The sequence below is a fragment of the Mirounga angustirostris genome, unplaced genomic scaffold (genome assembly GCF_029215605.1).
Source record: "Mirounga angustirostris isolate CCGP_5_RB_7025 unplaced genomic scaffold, mMirAng1.0.hap1 SCAF_15, whole genome shotgun sequence".
In the NCBI taxonomy this organism is placed as follows: domain Eukaryota; kingdom Metazoa; phylum Chordata; class Mammalia; order Carnivora; family Phocidae; genus Mirounga; species Mirounga angustirostris.
The window spans coordinates 74,480,544-74,499,941 of NW_026991723.1; the positions used below are offsets into that span (position 1 = coordinate 74,480,544).

Sequence of the window (19,398 nt, forward strand, 5' to 3'; positions counted from 1 at the left end):
CCACAATTACTTAGAGTAGAAATGGCACTAACCAGGTTCACCCTCCTCCCCTCCTTCAGGTCTCTGCATGAATGTCACCTGCGCCCCCCTATTTAAAAGTGCACCCACCCTGGCAGATGGACCTCCCTGCTAGATTTTGCTCCATGGCATTTATCACCAAGTTCCCTCTATTCCGCCCTTTTTCTTGTCTTCTGTGTTCGGTGACGCTAAGGGTTCTTAGGCTTTGTTCAAAGCTGGCCCAAAGGGGGTTCTCCATAGGGATTTGTGGAATGAATTTTTTTTGAACCCAGATCATCGATTTCCTCAAATGGTCATATTGACTGAAAGTTGCTTCTGGCTAAACCGTCTGCAACAAGCAAAGCCTCATGCTGTACTCTTTCCATTCACAAGTGGATTTAATCCCGGCAACTGTCCAGTGAGGGGGTATTACGATTGTAGCCATCCTGCAGATGAGAGGACTCAGGTTCGGAGCAGTGAAATCATTTGCCCAGGATCACTCATGGTTAAGTGAGGAGGCGAGATGTGCTCCTGTGTGGTTCAGTCTGCAGACTTAACCAAGACCACTCTGCGGGGCCCAGTGGCCTGTGGCCTCTGGTCGTCACCCCACGTCCTGGGCTCCGCCTCCTTCCACTGGCCTTCCACTAAGTCTCCACTGTTGGACAACCCGAATGCCCAGTCACACATCTTGCCTTTCAATACCTGGCCGCTGTGAGCTTCCTGGGCAAAGCCAGCCTGTCCCTTGTCAGTCCTGTTCACGACCCTGGTTTGCGTCAATGCCAGGAGTGTTGAATGAATGCATGAGCGAACAAAGGTAGGAATGAGCCCTGTGGGTCTCAGTTTCCCTAACTATAAAATGGAAGAGTTAGATTAGTCCTGTGACTCCTTCTCTAATGAGGTCCTCCCACTAGCACCTCCAATTTCTCATGTCACATCTGGACTTCCCCCTAATTGTAGACCCATTGCATCCTACTGGGATCCTGATATTCTTCACCTCCTGACCCTCACTTGAACTCCACAGACAAGGAACCTCACCCCCCATCTAATTGGCTGAATACCATAAAGTGATCCAGGGAGGGTTCAAGGCCTGTCCAAGGTCCCAGCAAGCCTGTGGCATCAGAACTCAGACCTCATGACCCCTCCAACACCAGCACGCAGGCAGCCCGCACAAAGGTCAGCTGGAACTGGTCTCCCTCATGCTCCCGCGTGGAGACGCTCACCATTTGATTTCCCCACGTCTGCCCTGTACATGTAGCAGTTGCTCAATTAAAATTTGTATCATATACGAAGGAGATGGCAACCCAGACTATTTCTGATCAGCAGGGGCATGCACCGCTGCCGAGAGTCCTTTCCTCCTCCTCGGGCTCCCCTGAGAGTCCCTCCTCTTTGGGATGTCACCGCGCACAAGTGCCTGACGTCCGGAGACAGGACCCGCCACACTCGGAGTTGACACCTCTCTTTATTTGTCTATTTCATCACCTGCTGCCTGGCTTCTCCCAAATCCAGTCTCATCTCTCACAGTCCGGGGCAGCACCCTCCCTCTGCTTCCCCAAACTGCCCACCAGCCCCTACCCGCGGCCCTCAGGAACTCCCCTCTGCCCAGCAGCTGCCATCCCCACTGAGCAGATGGGGGGACTGAGCCTGGGAGTGCAGAGCCCAGACCAAGGTCACACGGCGGCGGTCTCCCGGGTTTCTGCTTTGCCCTCAGCAGGGAGGGAGGACTCGGCTGGGGCTCCGTGTAGCCTCGCTGGGCGGTGGCTGGCTCCGGCCGCGACGGAGGGAGCTGCCAATTTGGTCCCTGAGGGCCTCCAGTCTCTGGGCCAGGTTTGGAACTGCAGCCCCACCTGAGGAGCACACGGTGAGACTCGAGGCCTGTGCCCCCTTGGGCCCCTCCCCACCCGGACCTATCAGTGTCCCAACACCCTCTGGGGAAGCCTCGGGTGGTTGCCCTCCCCCTCCACATACACCACGGGCTCCTGCACACATCTGGACATACAGGTGGCCCCGGGAAGAGAATTCCAAGTTTGGGAACTGGAAAGATCTTACAAATCGCCTCTCAACACACACCCTGTTTCAGAGATGGGAAGACTAAGGCCTGGAAAGGGTGGGTTCTGGCCCAAGATCACAAAAAAAAACCCCCACGAAGGGCCCCTCCCTCTCTCTCTTCTTCACCTCTCAGCACTGGTGACGTGTTCGGGGGCCCCATGGGCAAGGGGGGTGCAGAGGGTACCACCTCCTCCTCCGTCAGCATCTCTGCCAGGACTCGGGTCTGAGTCCAGTCACTAGGACTCCTGGGCCAGGGTGGGTTGGGTGGTAGGAGGTGAGCCCTCGAGTTCCCAGGCCCGGTCCCCTCCTCCCGTGTCCCAGTGCCCCAGGGCTGGCCCACCTCTCTCTCGGACACTTGGCAGAGCCAGGGTTGCATGGGGGTGCCCAGGGTGGGGGCTGGGCAGCGAGGGGCATGCCACCTGGGGCCTTAGGGCCAAACACCTGCAGGAAAGACCAGAGCCCACACTGGGTGACCCTGCCTCTACGTGCCCCACCTTCCTGGTGCCACCACCATCTCTGCCACGCCTGCCCCCACGGGACGCCAAGAATATCAGGTGCACATAAAGGCGCAGGGTCTTGGTCCCTTTTTCTGTGGGCAGTGGGTAGCCCTTGGAATGTCCTCTCTGGAGACAGGAACTCCCTGAGGGCAGGAACCGTGTCTGGTGTCTGTCGGGATTCCCGGTGCCCAGAAACAGGGCTGGCACAAAGCTGGGAGCTCCGGGGAGAGTTACCAAGCGAGTGAATGAACATGTGAGTGAAGACATAAATGAGTAATGTGTGAGTGGACGGGGGAATGAGCGAGTGAGGCTCCATGAGTTCCTGAAAGAAGGCAGGGTGGGGAGGAGGCCGAGGCAAGCAAACCAGCTTTTCCGAACCCTGGGCGGGAGCCCAAGCCTGGCCCCTCATCGCGTGATCCAGCCTGGGACCCTGCAACTCCGGAGCCTCCCGGGCTGCTGACCCCCTGGATCAAAGTCTCCAGCTCTCCCCCGTTCACTCCCCTCCCCTCCGCCTGTCCTACCTGGGGCAGGTGGTGCTCCCCCTGTGCGCAGGCCCAGTGGGCCAGTGGTGCTCGGCACAGGGGGCAGAGGCGGTGGCAGGAGCAGAGGGGTGGCAGGGCCTGCAAGAGAGCATGTCAGAAGCTTTGCGCCGGTCCTGCTCCTCACCCCTCCCGGCCGGGCAGAGACTCACGTGGCATGGGGGAGCCGGCACCATTACACAGAGACACGGGGCTGGGCCAGGGTAGGGCTGGTGATCAGAGCAGGCACAGAGGAGGCACCTGGGGAGAACAGGGGGGTCTGTGCCTACAGCCCGCAAACCAACACCAGGCTGGCCGCCACGTCCCCCCTTTTAACACACACTCAGGGAGCACTTACTCCATGCCAGGTACCGTTCTCAAGGACTGACATATGAGCTCATTCAATCCTAACTTTACAACCACCCTATAAAGTAGGCACTGTATTACCCCCATTTTATAAAAGAGGAAGCCCAGGCAGGCAGAGGTAAAATGACTCCCCCAAGGTCACACAGCTAGTAAGTGGCAGAGCTGAAATTCGAACCCAGGGAGTCTGGGTCCAGACTCTTGCCCATTTCACTGAGCCACCCTTTCCCACCTGCCCTCTGTCCCAAGCCTGTGTCCGGGCTGGCAGCCGTGCTCACCGCTCCAGCTCCTGCACCTGTTGGGCCAGGATGCGCTGCTCATCCCGGGCCCGGTCCCGGCTACTCTGCAGCTGGCTGTTTTCTTTCCTGGGAAGAGCGGGCCCCAGGAAGGTGACGGGAGGCAGAGCTACCAGGAGGGGTATCAGTTAGCCCTCCTCTTTGCGGGGGAGTACGAGCCCCAGGAGGCAAGGGGGGACAGCAGGGTAGCACGGACGAGGGAGCGGCGCAGCTTGGCAGAGCAGCCCAGAGGGGAGGGGTGGGGCACAGAGTCCCCCCGGCTGAGGCAGGCCCTACCTGAGCCTCTCATTCTCCAGCATGAACTCCTGTAGCATTCCATAGAGGTTCCGCTGGGCCCAGGCCACCCGCGCCCCACTGAGCCTTGAGGCTGCAGGGAAGGGGAAGACGGCTGGATCCACAGGAGCCCCAGATCCTACCCTCACCCCACCCCTGCCTCCAGGCAGCTCATACCCTTGGGGTCTATTTGCCCCAGTTGGGACCGCAGGCAACGGTTCTCCTCCTGGAGCTGCAGTATCTCAATCTCCAAACGCTGGGGTTGCTTAGGCGACTGCAGAGAAAGAGGCCCAGAGCTGCTGCTTATGGCTGTACAAGTTGTGCACTGCACAAGGGCTTCCAGGGGTGGGTGAGTAGAGCCTCAAATCCAGCCCACGCTTCACTGGCCAGCCCGCATCCCAGTACAAGGCTACATCCGCCTGGAGGAGGCACCTGGTCCTATTGGTATCAAAGCTGTATGCCTGGAGGGCCTACTCTAAGCTGGACCCGCTCCAAGTCCGACATTAAACTCAGGTCTGTTCAAACCTTGGCCCAGATTCTGACCCCAAACGAGACACTACGTCAGACCCGAACTCAACTCAGACTTAAGCATGGTACCAACTGGGACCCTGGCTATCCCCTGAATCATATCCCAAATCAGACCAGACCCCCAGACATGCCCTAACCCTGACCATGACCCTGACCCCACCCTACCCAATCATGACCCCATCACCAGGATTCTGACTCTAATTCCAACTCTGACTCAGTCCCAGACTTCTCATGACACCAACTCAGGCTCCAGCTACTGCCTGATCCCCAGCCATCTGCTCTGCCTGTGTCTCCCTCCATTCACCTTGGGGGCCTGTGGCCGAGTGGTGACGCGCTGGGCTCGGCTTGCATATCGCAGGGTGCTGAGAGTCTCAGGAAGGCACTGGGCTGAAGGGGACACGCAGGCCACCTGGGGAGGACTGCCCCTGAGTGTTCCTCTCCGGGACCCCCTCCTCAGGAGCCATTCCTCCCTGCCAGACCCTCTTGAATACCATGAGGGTGACCCCACGTCCCCCCAGCGAGTCTGCCAGCAGCTTGGTGAGCTTGCTGTCCCGGAAGGGGATGTGGCTCTGCTTCCTCTGTGGGTCCAGCAACAGGGAGATGCAGTGACCTGGGTGGGGACAACAAGGCTAGCAAGGTTACAGCTCTTGCTCAAGGCCACCCAGCTGGTACATGCAGAGCTGGGATCTCCACCCAGGTCTGTGTGACTCGAAGATCTGTCTTTCTACAAGATCTCGTTACTCGGTCAGACCAGTCTCTGCCACCCGACTGGGGCTCCTGAGGGCAGAGATGGCCCTGTCCAACCCCTGATCCCCAGTGCCGCCAAAGAAGCCGACCACCCCTGAACCTCGCACTCAGCAGGGGCTCAGGAAATGAAAAAGAGTTCCCTGAAAATCTCCCCACGCATACCACAGAGTAAGGGACCTCAAGGCCCAGTGACCTGGGGTGGGGGTGGGAAGAAAGTCACTTCCCTTCTCCTCATGGGACCGCAGTCTTCCCAAGTGCACATGGGACAGGCTGAATGTCTGAGGGCTCATCCTCTGCACTCGAGTGTTTCTACCTCTCAAATGAACATGTACCTTTATAAACCCTCAGTGTTCATAGACCCGTAAAGTTCTAAGAGGGGAGGTACCAGTCAATAGCGCGGTGAGACCAGGAGGCAGCGGGTGGCTCCTGGGTCACAGCTCTTGACTCCCCACACTACATCTCCTCTGGTTTCCCCCACTGGGGACAGCTCTGGGCCAGGCTCAGGGGAGGGACACGGGAAGTCCGCCCAGCTGGCCCCACGTCTCACCTAGGGCCAGCAGGCTGCGGTTGATGCTGTTCGCCTCAAGCATCAGCTCCCCACGGGATCCTGTGGCCGCCACCTTCTCACTGCCAGCCAGGTCTACAAAGCACAGCTTCCCCCCCACGGGGGGCTCCCCAGGGGCCCCTGGAGGCATCTGTGGGGCAGGGGAATCAGGGCTCGATGGGGACTCGGGAGGAGCCATCCCCACCAAAGTCACAAAGCCAACGATTTCCACTATTACCTCTGGCGCATGCCCAAGTCGCTTTCCACATCCAGAGGCAGACCCTTGCTGGGTGGCCCTGGGCCAGCTCCTTCCCCACGTGGGGACACTCACAGTTTGGCGGCTGATGTAGAGCGTAAGCAGGGCATGGCTTCGGCTGGAGGCCTGGTTCAGGGTGTGAGCTGAGCTCCGTCGGCGGCTAAGACCTAGAGGGGGAAAATGGCAGGAGACGGACCTGGTAGGAAGAGCAGGTCGTCACTAATGAAGAAAAAGAAGCAAGGGCATTCTGGGAGAGGGGCCGGCCTGTGCAAAGGCACGGAGGCAGGAAAGGGGAATGAGGGGCTGCCAGGTCTGCCTCTAGCACGGACATGTGTAAGGAAGATGAAGAGTACTGAACAGAGGAACGTCTGCTGAATTCACGTTTTATGGACATCTCTCCCGTTGCCTTATGGAGAGAGAGAGAGAAACTCAGACAGAAAGCTCAGCTCTGGGCACAACTTTGGGGCCAGAACCCAGATTCCCAGCGTCCCCAATGCCTGCTACAGGGTGGGTGCTCAATAAATATTTGATGAATGAATGAGGCTGGAAGAGAAGGACCGCACAGGCTAGCCTAAGAGGTATGACCTTTACCTTTAAGAAACTGGAAGGGTCTAGGGGTCTGGAGAGGAAGAGGGATGTAGTTTGCTGCATGTAGGGGAACAGACTGGAAGGGGAGAGCCTTGAGGTGCAGAGACCTCCTCAGGGGGCAAAGATGGGGCCTGACCAAGGCAGAGGCCCTGGGCTGGAGAGACCATGACCCTGACTCCACTCTACCCAATCATGAGCCCATCATCAGGATTCCAAGAGTCTGGACAGCAAAATCTGCAAGCCTGGTGTGGGGTGGGGTGAACATCTCTGGGCTGTGTCTGAATTGTTGGTTTTGCGGGCCCTTTTCTCCCACGCGGATCATCATAATCCACAGCTCCAGCCAGGGGCTCGGGGTGCAGTCAGTGAACAGCTGAGGAACGGGCATCCCCGTACCCCAAAGCACCCCTGAAGTAGCACGCACCCATTTGCAGAAGTTCCATCAGGGCCCCCAGACTCTCAAACTCCACCACCCGCAGCTGCTCCACATAGAAGCCCCGGGTCTTGCTCCAGCGAACAGGGAGGGGCCGGGGAGATCCCACGCTCAGAAGGTCTCGAACCTGAGATAAGGGTGGTAGGTGAGGGAAGGGGCCCCGAGCCCACGTTCCATCCACCCCCAGCCCTTACCGACAACAGTCCCCCAGCCTCTTCTGTCCCTTGACCCGTGCTCCTTGGAAAGAAATGCCTCCTCTTCCTGAGGGCTGTCTAGTCATCTCAGTCCCCCACCTGCTCATTGTAGATCTCCAAATAGGAGGCACGGAGTGTAACAGGCGCGCCCAGGTGCTGCACCCGGTCTAACAGCCAGGCGAAGGTCCTCTGCATGATGCCAGCTAGGTTGGGGGGTACGGACACACCCTCGCCCTGGGGGCAGAAACAGCGGAGCCAGAGACTGGATCATGATCATCCGAGCACAAAGCAGCAGTCATAACTACCCTCTGTAGAGGACTGCCCCAGTATGCGCCAGGAACTGGGCCAAGTTCCCGTAGAACATCGCCGGCAATCCTCGGTCAGAACTGTCACTTCCGTTTACAGATGAAAGAACTGAGAGCTACTAAGTAAAGCGGATAAAAGTGGCTCCATATTGGGCAGGCACCTTCACCTCTGCGGTCCTCAGTTTCCCCGTCCGCAAATAAACGGGGCTGGGCGGCGCGCAGGCCCTTCCCCCTGGAAGGGCGCGCCACCTGCGGCTCCCCAGGGCTTCGAGTCTCCCGTTCCCTCCCCGCTGCACCTGCGCTCGGCCCACCTGCGGAGGAGGCCCGGTCAGGGTGTAGGTCTTCCCGGAGCCGGTCTGGCCGAAGGTGAAGACAGTGCAGGAGAAGCTGCGGGCGGCAGGGGCGCGGCTGGACGCAGGCGGCGGCCGGCGGGGGGGCGGGGGCAGGCTGAGGGCCGGGGCGCTGTCCCCGGGCGCGGGCCGTCAGCGGGGCCTCACTCACCCGCGCAGCGCCAGCTCGCCCAGGCGCCGCACGCCGCACGCCCGGAACACGTCCTCCTGCGTGCGCGCCGCGTCCAGCACGGCGCCGAAGCGGAACGCCACGTCCGGGCCGCCGCCCGGGGGGCTCACCTGGGGGAGGGGGCGGCAGGGGGCGGGGCCCGCTGGGGGCGGGGCCCGCTGGGAGGGCGGGGCCCGCTGGGAGGGCGGGGCTCACGGGGTTGTCGGGGGAGGCTGGGGCCTGGGACAAAGTTGCCCCGGGGAAGGGGTGGAGGGGCCTTCAGGTAGGTTGGGGGGGGCGTGGGAGGGGGCGAGGGGTTCCTCACTTGCAGAGTCCGGGTTCCCGAGCAGTGCAGCGCGCTCTGTTCCCCTCGACGCAACTCGGCGGCGCTCATGGGACGCACCCTGGGGTCCGTTGGGAAGGCGCATGGTCCATCCCGTTGTCGCCATCGGTCCCGTCCTCGCTCGCCTCCCCCACCCCTCAACCAACCTATACCTACCTGAGCACCACCTGGATGGGCGTTTCTGGCCCCTCCGGCCCCTGCTCCAGGCTCCGCGCGAGGTCCCTGTGGCAGCAACGGGAGTTACCCTCCCTGAGCCCAGAGGCTCCTCGAACCTCCCAGAATCTGTGCTTACCCGTCGGGAGACCCGCGTTCCTCCATGTCCTGCTTTGCACACGGAGTCAGCTCCGCCCGAGTCTGGTTCCTTTCTCTCTCCACTACCCTCCCTTTTCCACCACACTGGGACTGGCTATACACACCTTACACCCCCCACCCCCTTTCCCCCTTCTCAGGCAGCCATCCATCCGGAAAGGCTCCAGCCTCCCCAGCGCTAGCTAGTTAAAGATTTACCCACCCCCACCTCTGGTGGAAAAAGTCTCCAGCAAAGGGACCCCTAGCTAGGGGGTTCTGGAGTCTGAGGATCCCTTGCTCTTGTCCATTCCTATCAGGAGGGACCACCCAGACCAGACTCCTCTGTACACAGATGGGGATAGGGAGGCAGGGGCGGGAAGGGCTCAACCAGGGCCATACAGCAAGGCTGGGCAGAGCATGGACCAGGCCCTTCCTACTCTCCACCTACACCTCCTCCAGCTTTGTAATCTTCCTCCCTCGCTTCCCCACCCTGGCAGCTCCAGCTACTTGGTACCCCAGGGCCCAGGAAGAGGTGCGGGCGCCTAAAGGAGTGAGAGGGGCCCAGGTTTCAGCTCTCAGAGGACCTGGCTGGATTGAGTTCCTGAGCCCAGCTGACAAAAGGCCCAGGAAGACTCTGGTTAAACGCTGGGCCACCTGCCTCTCCAAAGCCAAGGCTGATCTAAGGCCAGGGAAGTTGTTTAACCCTCTCCTGGTCTGGCTGTCAGGAGCAGCAGAGCTATCTGCGCTGGTGCTGGGGTGGGGCAATCACCCATTCAGGGACAGTCTCCATGCTGGGCACCAGGGCAAAGGAATCCGGTAGTCTTAGTTTGGGACACAAGTAAGAACAGTCTAGTGTGCAGGGATTTGGGCAGAGGGTAGTTCAGAGCCCTGTAGGAGCAGGGAGGTGAGGGTGGTAGGTGAGGGTGTTCTTGGCAGACGGAACACCTTGCAAGAAGGCTGGGTGGGGTGGGGAAATGTGTGAGATATGTAGAGGTGGTCTGAGACTGGACCAAGCTCATGGAGGGCACGTGAAGGAGTCTGTCTGGACTCCCTCTTCAGGGAACCCGGAGGCCATTGAAGGGTTACAAACAGGGAAGTGACACTATCAGATAGGTATTGCTATTATTATTGCCATGCTGGCTGTCTCTGTATATTCTCTGAATATTTCCGTAAACTCCTCCTCCCTGACACACATTAGGATGAAAGCCTTAATGATCACCCCGCCCCCCCTTCAATGCAACGTGCTCTCTACCACCACAAATAATAGCCAACTATCGGAGCCACCCAACTAGGGACCGGTTTAACTTGGGTGGATGTGAGCTCCCCATGCACTGGAGGAGTACAAGCAAGAGCCGGTTAACCTTTTGGTCATAGGGCCTTCTAGCTGGATCTATAGGGAGAGTTAGGTAGAGCAAAGAGCCACTGCCCCCAGCCCTGCCACTTGGGCAAGTCATTCTCCCTTTCTTTTATTTATTTATTTATTTATTTATTTATTTATTTATTTATTTATTTATTTGAGAGAGAGAGAGAAACAGCATGAGAGGGGATAGGGTCAGAGGGAGAAGCAGGCTCCCCGCTGAGCCAGGAGCCTGATGTGGGACTTGATCCCAGGACTCCGGGATCATGACCTGAGCCGAAGGCAGTCGCTTAACCAACTGAGCCACCCAGGCGCCCTCATTCTCCCTTTCTTAACCTGTTTCCTTCCTATGAAAAGAGATGAATGATGTCACCTAGTTGTCCTGAGCTTTCGATGAGACCGTGTAATTGAAAGGAATTCATAAATTGTAAAGAATTATCTAAGAGCAAAATTAAAGTCCCTAGATGATCTCCAAGATTTCTTTCAACTGGGAAGGTCCTTAATCTGTTACATTTTTTTTTTTTTAAATCCTTGAGGTGGTGAGGACAAGAATTACTATTCCTGTTTTGCAGATGAAAAAAAAAAATGGAAGAAAAGAGAGGCAGACAGGAGAGGTTGTCTGAAGGGAAAGCAGCCGTGAGTGGCGGAACTGAATAAAACCTGGAGCTATGAACAGCTGATGGTCTGGGTGCTGTCTGTGATGGCAACCTGCCTCTTTCAGTTGTAGACCCAGCAAGAGAGCAGGTTGCTCCTTTAAATGTCCCTAAAAGAGTTAAGGACTCATGCGCATCTTTGTGTGCTTTGGTTTAACCAGAGTGCTGTCCCTCTTCAAACTGGACCGAGATGAGCCACACGGAAGGGATTTTTTTTTAATTCTTATGTTAATCCCCATACATTACATCATTAATTTTAGATGAAGTGTTCCATGATTCATTGTTTGTGCACAACACCCAGTGTTCCATGCAGAATGTGCCCTCCTCAATACCCACCACAGGCTAACCCATCCTCCCACCCCCGGGATTTTTTTTTTTTTAAGGATTTTATTTATTTATTTGACAGAGAGAGACACAGCGAGAGAGGGAACAGAAGCAGGGGGAGTGGGAGAGGGAGAAGCAGGCTTCCCGCCGAGCAGGGAGCCCGATGCGGGGCTCGATCCCAGGACCCCGGGATCACGACCCGAGCCGAAGGCAGACGTTCAAACATCTGAGCCACCCAGGTGCCCCCACATGGAAGAGATTTTGAGAAAAATGCCAAGACAAGGGATATGTGCGTGATGGGGTGTGATGGGCTGTTTGGCGTGACTTTGACAACCTGGGTCAGAACGTGTACTTGGCTGGATGTCTGCAAGCGAGAGCAAGGTTCTGGTTCTGTTCTCTAACAGCGAGTAAGAACATCTGCTCCTCTTTTTTTTTTTTTTTTTAAAGATTTTATTTATTTGACAGAGAGACACAGCGAGAGAGGGAACACAAGCAGGGGGAGCGGGAGAGGGAGAAGCAGGCTTCCCGCGGAGCAGGGAGCCTGATGCGGGGCTTGATCCCAGGACCCTGGGACCATGACCTGAGCCGAAGGCAGACGCTTAACGACTGAGCCACCCAGGTGCCCCAACATCTGCTCCTCTTAAATTGTGAATTCTTTCAGCAGAGTTTTTCATTAAGCCTCCTCTATGTGCCAGGCTTCCAGGCATGTGAGAGCTACACGAGTGAACCAAACAGACAATGCTAAGTGTGTTGTGGGAATGTGGAGCATCTGGAACCCCCCCACATGGCAGGTGGGAGTGTAAGGACAACCGTGTTCTGAAAACTATTTGGCTTTATCTAGTAAAGCTAAACGTGTGCCTATCCCATGATCCAGAAGTCCCCCTTCCTAGGAGTGTGCCTGGGAGAGCTGAATGTATGCTTCAAGGACAGGGACAAGGAAATCCAGCCATATGAGCCACCACTTCTGTCCCCACTACCACTGTCCCTACTTCCATCCTTGTCCTCATTACCATCACTGTAATCCCATCACCACCATCGCCCCAATTCTACCATCACCACCAGTAGCTACAGAAATAGCAGTCCCTGCCCCCCTCCCCCGCCACCGTCCTGCCATCGTCATGACTATGACCATCGCGATAGTGATAGGAGTCAACACCATCTCTATTCATTTGAGAAAGTTAAAGGACACAACCCCTGGGCCCCCGTCCACAGCTGGGGCTGAATCCCTCTGTGTCCTCCTCCCTTCCTCCCCCTGTCCTGGGCCTGTCCTCTATTCCCCAACTGCACCAGTGCCCCGGCAGGAGTGGGACTCTCGTGGTCCAGGGAGGGGCAGAGGGAAGAAAGTCAGCGGAGGAAACTCAGCGTATTTGAGAAGCTGGCTGACCCCGCAGGGGTGCATCTCCAGACCTCACTAGGGGGCAGCAGAGCACTGTGCCACCATTGCCCGAGGGCTTGTCACAAAGGAGTTTTGTCAAGCGAGGCCAGGCTCTTTGCATACGTTTTCCCCTAGCCTGTGCCCTGTGAAGGGGCTAGCCAGCTTGGTGCTACGGAGAGGGGTGAGCAGGCCCTCAAGAAGCGCTTCCCGGGGGAGTGAATAAAAGCCATGTTGAACCATCAGGGACTCTCCTCCACACACCCCTGCTCCCACTTCAGCCTTAGACATCCCCCTTGAGAAAGCCCTACCCTGACTCCCTAGGGCCTCAGAATGAAGTCTGAGCTACCTAGGCTGGGACTTAAGGCCATTCAGGCTCTATCTCCTATTGACCCCTTTGACTGTCCCTCTCCTCTACCCCCCACCCTCCACCCCTGAGTCCTGCACCTCCCGCCCAAAGCTTCCCTAGGCTTCCCTTTGACTCCTCTAAGCCTTTGCCCCTGCCATTCCCTCTGCCAGGAATGCTCACTTCTACCTGGTGGGCTTGTCCCGCAAGCTGTATTGTAGAAAGCCTTCCCCGGGCCCCTACCCCCCAGGTCAGCCTGGAGTCACCCTGTCCCCACAGCCTCCTGGACTTCCCTCTGTTACAGAACTGATCACATTGGATTGTGCCTCCTATCTTTTGGGGGGCAGGGACTATGTCGGCTTCATCCCTGTGATCTCTGAGCCAGCACAGGGCCCTGCACACAGCAGGGGCTCAGCAAATGTTGGTGGAAGGAAGGGAAGGAGCCAGGAAGGAGGAAGGGAGCCTGGTGGGCAGACTGCTGGGTGCATCCTTGCATCCCTCCCTAACCTCCGTCTCTCCCTTCCTCACAAGGCTAACCACAAGCACTCAACCTTATGATGTAATGATTCATTTAGGGCTCATTTATCATGGAGATCATCAGCTCCTGCCACAAAGCTGCTCTCAGATGTGCCCAGAAGCTGGGTGACATTCTTTCAGCTCCAGCCAAGCTGGCCTCTCGGACCCAACTATCTGCTACAAATTTAGAATTCCCAGAGGGTGGGGGACAGGCTCCACCGGGCCCCTGGAAACCCAAGTGTCAACGCCCTCTGCTCTGTCCAACACATTTTTCACGGAGTGCTCGTCCCCATTTGTCAGGTACAGAGACTGAGGCCCTGGTGGGAAGAGGCTGAGCCCAGTCTGGGGCTCACACCCTGCAGGACGACCTCACACAGGATGGAGGTGGGACAGAGATGAGAAGAAGATGGTGAGGAAGAAAGTTCTCCTTTTATCACATGACACTCATCTTTCATTGTTCCTCTTGTAACCCCCACCCCCCCAGTGGAGGAAAAGCCAGATGGGTCCAAGGCTTGTTGTGAAATTTTCCAAACAGAGCTTGATGTAATCTTTAATTAAAACGTGAATGTGGGCTATGGGACTCATTCCACAAAATTGTCCAAAGCAGGAACCTTAAGGGATTATTGCATTGACTTCTATCTGGTCCCCTGCCCCATCTGCAGATGGGAAAACCGAAGGGGGCCCGATACAGGTGTGGTGAGGAACAGTGATTTTAGATCGAGGTACAGAGAGTCATAGAAACACTCCTGTCACCCCCAGGCCACCACTCTCTCCCCTTAAATACGTGCCTCTGCTCCTCTGAAACCTCGCATGGCTTCTCTCGCTGCGTATGGTGGGTATTGGCAGCCGTGCCCAGCTTCCCACTAGACAAGGAGTTTGGTGAGGGTAGGGGGCCCATCCCAACGCACAGCACAAGGCCTGGCACAGACACATACCCGCTGTCTGTCTGTCTGATGAAGACATGAGGGTCCAGCAAGAGGAAATGAAGCATCCTGAAGCCAAGCTTTGTCTTTTGGTGAAGATGAACCTCTAGGAATAGTTGTGAAATCCAAGGACCCAGGGTTGCCTAAATTCCCTGCTGTTTCCAGGATCTCGGCTCTTCTCCCTAAAAATGTAAACAGTTTGCCCTGAGTCAGCTTCAGCCAGGAATGACTTACCTATGAGCTGGATGTTTTCATCTAAAAAGAGTAATGTTGCTACGTAAGAGTGTGAAAGGGTGTTAAGTACCATCTGTTGCACAATGATGCCTCGTTGTGTCTGGAACCTTCTGGGTCAGAGGATTGGGAGTTAATACTTATTGAACGCTGGGCACTTTTTCTACTTCATTTTATAATTGAAATTTAAAGCAACCCTCTAGGACTGGAACTGGGAGTGTCCTCATTTTACAGGTGGTAAAACTGAGGCTTGGGGATATTCAATAACGTGCCAAGGTCACACATCCACTAAGTGGTGTAGTGCGGATCCGTCTGTCTCCAGAGCCTGTGTTCTGTCCTCTGCTCTCTGCAGCTTCCTTCTGTAAGCTGTTCTGCAAAGCTGAACTTGGATAACTGAAGTTGATCTTTTAAGAACATAACTTGCCTTAGTCCAGCCATCTCTGCGGAAACATGCTCCCATATTGGCTTTCCCACTGCCCTGCCTTCTTCCCTGGGGAATGTCCCATGCTACTCTAAGGCAGTGGAGCTCCACCCCTGGAGTCAGAATCCCCAAACCCCAGAGATTCTAATTAATTGGTTTGCAAGTGGGGCCTGAACATCAGTGGTTTCAGAGCACCCCAGATTATTCTAATGCACAGCAGGGTCAACAGCTTTGCTTTCGATTTTTCGTAATGACCAAAGTCATTCCATCTAGCGTGTGTGTTGGGCCCTATATACTGAGAGTGATTTCTCGGGTTGTGATGGGCATTTAGAGACCTTGTGTTAGCTTTTTCTAGTATACCTTTTCTCCTGGGACCAAACTTCCTGATGAGCCATGTCACTGCCATCCTCAGATTCCCTCTTTTTCATTTCTAGCTTGGAATCCATTGAGAATTTCTAGGCCAAACAGAGCAGAACTGCCCACAGGCCCTGCCTGCAAGGCCTATGGGGATCCATTAAGAGTTTTCCAGACTTTTCCTCCCTCCTAGGTTTCTTCCATACAGGTGGCAGGGAGCTATCCAATGTGTGAGCAGCTGCATATTCAATTTGAATGTTAATTAAGCATGCCCAAAGCACCTACTATGTGCTGGATCACAAACGAGGTGCTAACAATCCACTGTGTCATTTGGTTATGAACACAGTGGCTGTGTACTCTCTCAGGAAGCCCTCCTGGATCGGAAGGACTCCTCTGAGGACCTACAGCCTCCCAGGCCTACCAACCGCATGACCTTTACCCATTTGGCTAAGGTGGAGTTGGGTTGTCAACATCTGTCTGCCTCAGAGAACTTTAAGCTCTCTGAGGGCAGGGACTGATCAGTGAATCTGAGTAGGTGCTCAGGGCATGCCTGTTAAACGGAACACTCACGGCAGCTGGGACCAAATGGCATGGGAACACAGCGAGGAAAGTGAATCCTGACCAGAAAACAAGGGCTGGGGAATCTGGGAAGGCTTCCTGGAGGAGGTGGTGTTGGGACAGGCTTTAAAAGATGGGTAGAAATTGGGGCAGAAAGAAGGGAGAAGCAGAGCATGTCAGGCCACAGGAATGGCCTGAGCAAAGGCCCAGGGGTGGAGCAAGTTGAAGAGCAAACTCTTGCTTACCAGAATCGATGGGATTATCCTCCAAACTGCCAGAAGATAGAAGCTTCCGTGGAAGTCTGGGCAACAGTCCTGGCTAAGAACTTATCTTTACTCACTCTTCTGGATGAGCAGAGCCTGGGGATGCCCTGTTGCCCCCTTCTTGGGATACTTCAGGCTCTTCCTAGGAAGCCCCACCCACTGTATCAGCAGAGAGGACACTGAGTTCCCAAGGCCTGGGTGGGTGCCAGGCCCCACTGCTGACTCGCCCCTCTGGCAGCCGAGAAGCTAGGCCACGGAGCTGGGGCTTCCACATAAGCCAAGCCCTCAAAGCTGGTCCCACTGGAGCAACAGAAACACGTTCCCAAGTGTACAGCATCATCCCTGTTCTGTTACCTAGGGAGAACAGTGCCCCTCCCGCCACCACACTCACACCCCCAGAGCCTCAGTGTCCCCGTGTGTCAGTGAGGAGGATGGGGGACCCGAGGCACCCAAGAGCCTGCTTGCTCCAGGGCTCTGGAATAGCTGGGAGCAAACACTGTCCCTGCCTCCCTGGAGGAAGCTGGAGGTGGGGCATGCAGCCCCTGCAACCCCAAGACTGCCCCAGAGACAGAGTCACGTTGTCACCGAGACCGGAAGGATTTGATTCATACCAGGTTCTAAGGCTTTGCACCCCTTCCTTTCTTCTTTCCAGCTCCATATTTGCGGACCCCTCTCCATGAACGGGACCCCGTCCCTGCTTCCCAGGATTTAAAGGGGCCGATTCTCCTGGCTTTACTACCTCGCCCCTGGCACCTGTGCCCACTTGGGCAATATTAGTACTACTGTCCTACTAGTAGGTCTACTACTAGTCCTTCTACTACTATTGCTATCACCGTTTACTAGTACAACTAGTACTTCTACTAGTAGTCCTTCTACTGCGATTCCTCCTAGTGCTTCTCCTTCCGCCATCACTACTACGGCTACTACTAGTATTTATCCTATTACTATTACACTACCACTCGGCCAACGACAATGAATGAGTATTTACTGGCTCACCCTTCTAATAGCAGCAGACGTTACGAATTACAGCGGGCCAAGGACTGAGCTCTCTCCTCCCACTGATGTAGTTTAATCATCGCAGTAGACTTCTGTGGTAGTCATATTCTCCCTGTTTGATGGATGGAGAAACTGAGGCTTGCAAAGGCTAAGTAACTTGGGACAGTAAGAGACTGAAGCAGGTTTTTGACCAGCAACCTGACCATGGGGCCCATGTCTGAGACCCAGAATCCTTCTCCCACTCCGTCCTTTGTCGGGTTTTCTGAGTACATCCTTGGCTTATCTTGAGTCCTCAGGAAAAGATTCCCTGAAGTCGAAGAAGGAAAGAAGACCTAACCCGTGCGAGATGTCTCGAGTGCCATGAGCAATGTACACAGTAGGTGCTCAATACATATGTTGTTTGAATCAATTAGATCCTAACAACCTTTTGAGGTAGGGACAAGGACCCAGATTACAACTGGGGAAACTGAGGCTCTCAGAAGTGCTGTGGTCTATCCAGAGGTAGAGCAGGGACCAGCCACCAGAACTGTCTTTTCATGACCTTGAATACAACACGAACTGCCCTCCCCCAAACACGAACTCTTCCATGTGCATTGTACTTTACACTTTACAATTTACAGTTACGGTTTATTTAATTCCCTCAACAACCCTTGGAGAGGGTGATCAACTCCATTTTATTTTATTTTGTTAAAGATTTTATTTATTTGTTTGAGAAAGAGAGTGCGAGCAGAGGGAGGGACAGAGGGAGAGGCGGAGAGAGAATCTTAAGCAGGCTCCCCCCTGAGCAAAGAGCCCGACGCGGGGCTCGATCTCATGACCCTGACTGAGATCATGACTTGAGCCGAAATCAATAGTCAGATGCTTAACCGACTGGACCACCCAGGGACCCCAACTCCATTTTATAGATAAAAAAAACTGAGGCTCAAATTGCTATTTATATATAATTTTGAAGGGCTCCTGGTGAGTCAGTGGCAAATCTAGTATTTGAACCAATTTGTCATCCCCCTCCCCAGCCACAGACTGAGAGAAGGGGCCTCCCAGCTGGAGGAATCCAAAAGACCTCTCTGGGACAGCCCTCCTGCCCCACTCTGCCCAGCCACCTCGGCCCCTGTGGTGGGCGAGCCCACAGCCCCCAGGGGCGGAGAGCACTGGTTATTTCCAGCCTGGTACTTAAGGGCTGGCCCAGGAGTGGGCTGTGGGCTGGCCAGAGGACTCTGTGCTCCCAGCCTTTGGCTGCTGAGAGCTAGGCAGGGGGTCAGAGATCTGTCCAAGCCACCTAGGCTAGCCAAAGCCAGGAGAGTGTCCCAGGAGAGGGCAGGCCACCCCCTCCCAAAAAAGGTATGATGTGGGTAGCCAGGATGTACACAGGCAGCTCATTCAACCCCCTCCAGCTCAGCTGACCCTGTCCTCTGCCATGGCCCAGGCTGAGGCCCTACCCCTGCTGCTCCCGAGAGCAAGAGTAGACCGCTGTCTCGATAGGGGCCTGATGCAGCCACAGGGGGCTGAAAATCAGGTAAGAGCAGACAAGTTACGCTCCGAGCACCTACTTTGTGCCATCCTCCCACCCAGCAAGTCTGCAAGGGGGAAATTACCACCCCCACAGGCTCCTCTCCCTCTCGTATGAGGAATGCTATTGCCACGCTGACCTCCTTTCCAAGCATCGAATATTTTCTGCCTCAGGATCTTTGCACATGCCGTTCCCACTGCTGGGAGTGCCCTTCCTTCAGCTCCTCACAGGGCTGGCTCCTCTGTCTTCAGGTTTCAATTTAAAAAGTCACCTTTCAGTGATGTCTTTCCTGACTCCCCTGACTCATAGGTTTTCCCCCACCCCTGTACATACACCTTGTCTCTGTCACCCTCCTCTTTTTCCTTTCCAGCATTTTGTGTTTTTTAGAAATGTATTTGTTGATTGTGTCTCCTCCCTATTTTATTGACCATGATGTCCCGAGCTCCAGCAGAAGGTCTGACACCTAGAATAAAGGTTTATCCCACGAACAAATGAAAGGGAAAGGAAGGCACTCGCCCGCATCCCCACTGCATGGACGGCATTGGAACTCAGCATGCCCGCTGTGAGCATGCTCGGTTGTGACGTCACGCTCCCTCCAGTTTCTTCCTCGGCCCAGAGGCATGTCCCTCACACACGCACTCAGAGCCTGCTCCAACTGCCCTCACACGTCCTCCTGTTTCTGCTTGCCTATCTCCAGAGGACAAGACGCTCACCCCACCGTGACATTAGAAGCTCCCTTCCAAAGCCCTCTGACCTTCTGAACAACGGAATGGACTGTTCTTCACAATGTCTCATATTCGAAGAGGACGAATTTCTGTCATTAGCACGAGCCTGCAGACTCGGACAATGTACTTTTCTGTTCATTC

General features: G+C 55.5%; 1 protein-coding gene across 1 annotated transcript; it reads right to left on the reverse strand.

Moving 5' to 3' along the window:
- Nucleotides 1–1,671: 1,671 nt before the first annotated feature.
- Nucleotides 1,672–8,741, reverse strand: KIF12 (kinesin family member 12). The gene is made up of 19 exons (XM_045881866.2): nucleotides 8,716–8,741; nucleotides 8,580–8,645; nucleotides 8,406–8,484; nucleotides 8,084–8,211; nucleotides 7,894–7,969; nucleotides 7,377–7,511; nucleotides 7,075–7,210; nucleotides 6,141–6,232; nucleotides 5,813–5,993; nucleotides 5,010–5,128; nucleotides 4,823–4,927; nucleotides 4,168–4,264; nucleotides 3,994–4,084; nucleotides 3,700–3,786; nucleotides 3,232–3,319; nucleotides 3,062–3,160; nucleotides 2,384–2,484; nucleotides 2,170–2,288; nucleotides 1,672–1,841 (listed from the first exon to the last, which is right to left on the reverse strand). The coding sequence occupies exons 1-19, from the start codon at nucleotides 8,739–8,741 to the stop codon at nucleotides 1,702–1,704; spliced, it is 1,965 nt and encodes a 654-aa protein (XP_045737822.2). The 3' UTR covers nucleotides 1,672–1,701.
- Nucleotides 8,742–19,398: the final 10,657 nt, after the last annotated feature.